The sequence below is a fragment of the Anarrhichthys ocellatus genome, unplaced genomic scaffold (assembly GCF_004355925.1).
Source record: "Anarrhichthys ocellatus isolate YVR2014 unplaced genomic scaffold, GSC_Weel_1.0 scaffold1792, whole genome shotgun sequence".
Taxonomy (NCBI): domain Eukaryota; kingdom Metazoa; phylum Chordata; class Actinopteri; order Perciformes; family Anarhichadidae; genus Anarrhichthys; species Anarrhichthys ocellatus.
This window is the reverse complement of record NW_022281766.1, coordinates 1-2,646: the sequence shown is the minus strand read 5'-3', so window position 1 is coordinate 2,646 and position 2,646 is coordinate 1. Positions and strand designations below refer to the sequence as shown.

The window sequence follows — 2,646 nt, the reverse complement described above, 5'->3', positions numbered from 1 at the left end:
TCTCTCTCTGTCCCGTCTGTCTTTCTCTCTCTCTCTCTGTCCCGTCTGTCTTTCTCTCTCTCTCTGTCCCGTCTGTCTTTCTTTCTCTCTCTCTGTCCCGTCTGTCTTTCTCTGTCCTGTCTGTCCTGTGTCTGTACATGTTCCCAAAGTACATTTAAATATTATAGTTATAAATTATATAATTCAAACGTTCTCGCTGATGACCCGTCTCTCTCTCTCTCTGTGATTCAGGGACTCGGTGGTGTTAATCCTGTCTCCCCTTCTGGCAGAAAGACAGGTTGTCTTGTCAACAGAGCGACTACTCTCGGGTCAGAGGGAGGCGGAGTCCACTGAGGAGGCGGGGCCTGTGAAATGGAGCAATGTGGAAGGGGAGGAGCTTAGCCAAGGGATCCGCCTCAAAATACAACACCCCAAAGTGAGAAACCCACCTGTTGTATTGATTACAGATACACGATCAATAACTAACCGAATGTATCGTCCACTCAGGCTGTCCACCAAGTGACGTGGCACGCTAAAGGAGACTACCTGGCGTCGGTGATGCCCGATCACTCCAGCCACCTGCAGGTGTTCATCCACCAGGTGAGCCGGAGGCGGAGTCAGAACCCCTTCAGGAAGAACAAAGGTCTGGTTCAGTGCGTATCCTTCCACCCTGTCAGGCCCTACTTCTTCGTGGGGACGCAGCGCTCAGTTCGGATCTACAACCTGGTGAAACAGGAAATGACCAAAAAACTACAGGCCAACTCCAAGTGGATCTCCAGCATGGCCGTCCACCCCGGGGGTAACCAGATTCACCAAAACACCAGATTCACGAGTCACTAAAAGACCAAAACACCAGATCCACCGAAACACCAGATCCGATCCACCGAAACACCAGATTCACGAGTCGCGAAAACACCAAAACACCAGATTCACAGAAACACCAGATTCACGAATCATTCAAATATCAAATTATTCTTTTAAACAATGATCAGGTGACATCACTGCTAAGGGGTGGAGCTTCTGTCTAATTTGTGGGTGTGTCTACAGGTGATCACGTGATCTGTGGGAGTTACGACTGCAGGCTGAGCTGGTTTGACCTCGACCTCTCAACCAAACCATACAAGATGTTACGGTACGTACCTGTCAATCAGCTGGTGAAGGAATCCTTACCGGTTACATTTGGTGCTATAGATTTATACCTTTGGTACGGGTTCGCACCTCTCGTCAATGTAACGTCTGGTCCAGGCAGCCAATCACAACAAACGAGAGGCGGGCTTTACTACCACTGACTTCCTGTCTGATGCCGGTAGACGTGGTAAAGTGAAACCAAAGGTTTATGTCAATCATTTTTCTGTCCTCATTCAACAGCCAAAACTCGACGTCTGCATTGAATCATTTTGTATCCATTGTTTTGATTTGATCGCCTGTTGCAACACGTGTTCCAGACTGTGGTGTTGATGGTATTGATAATTTCCTGTCTGCAGACACCATAAGAAAGCCGTGAGGGGCGTGGCCTATCATCGACTTTACCCGCTGTTTGCCTCGGCGTCTGACGACGGATCTGTCATCGTCTGTCACGGGACGGTTTACAGGTAATACACACAGTAATACACACAGTAATAGACAATAATACACAATAATATACACAGTAATACACACAGTAATATACACTGACCTTGCACCCCCTCAGTGACCTGCTACAGAACCCATTGATCGTCCCAGTGAAGGTTCTCCGAGGTCATGTGATCACTCATGACCTCGGCGTCCTGGATGTGACCTTTCATCCCACTCAACCCTGGATCTTCTCCTCTGGAGCCGATGCCACGATTCGCCTCTTCACCTAGCAACCTGTCCACCGATCAACTGACCGACCGACCGACAACCCGACCGACCGACCGACAACCCGACCGACCGACCCACAACCCGACCGACCGACCCACCAACCCGACCCACCAACCCGACCGACCGACCCACCAACCCGACCGACCGACTCACCAACCCAACCTGCCCACCGACCCACCGACCAACAAACCAACCTCCCCACCGACCAACAAACCAACAACTCAACCTGCCCACCGACTGACCGAATGAACCAACTAACACTGACTTTACTACAGAGATCTTTGACCTCATGTCTTTAATTTTAATAAACCTGTTTTTCGTTTCATCAGCAGTTGTGTGTTGTTGCCATGGTGACTCTGCTACTAGTCAGTTAATAAATATTCACTTTTTAGTTTCATGTTTCTTCTTGTGGTTTGTTTCATTTAAGAGTTAAGCAAATGTGTTTTACTAACTAATCAGAAGTGTAAAAGTGTTAAAATCTATTAATACTGATATCAACTTATCCTCAGCATATTATTATATATGAATATATAATATTGTATTATATTAATATTATATATTAATACTATATATGAATATTATACATTAATATATTATATAATCATATATAATATATATTCATAAATAATATATAATATATATTAAACATTTCAGAAACACGTTTATAAACTGTTAAAGCTTAACTTTTTCATTTTAATTCAATATAAAGAAAATAAAGTGATCAGAACTAAGTTTTGTTTGTGTTGAATTTAGAAATATCAGGAAATTATAACTAAAAACTCAAATGTGACTACAAATATATATATATATATATACAGTATATAT

General features: G+C 44.2%; 1 protein-coding gene across 1 annotated transcript in view; it reads left to right on the top strand.

The window, feature by feature from the left end:
- Positions 1 to 1,910, top strand: part of bop1 (BOP1 ribosomal biogenesis factor) — a gene marked incomplete at its 5' end in the record, with an annotated part of 8,656 nt that extends 6,746 nt beyond the window's left edge. The window contains 5 exons of the mRNA XM_031839634.1: positions 232 to 415; positions 487 to 778; positions 1,027 to 1,111; positions 1,464 to 1,571; positions 1,670 to 1,910. Coding sequence (XP_031695494.1) covers positions 232 to 415; positions 487 to 778; positions 1,027 to 1,111; positions 1,464 to 1,571; positions 1,670 to 1,823 — 823 coding nt within the window. The remainder of the gene's footprint in view (positions 1 to 231; positions 416 to 486; positions 779 to 1,026; positions 1,112 to 1,463; positions 1,572 to 1,669) is intronic.
- Between the last annotated feature and the right edge of the window lie 736 nt (positions 1,911 to 2,646).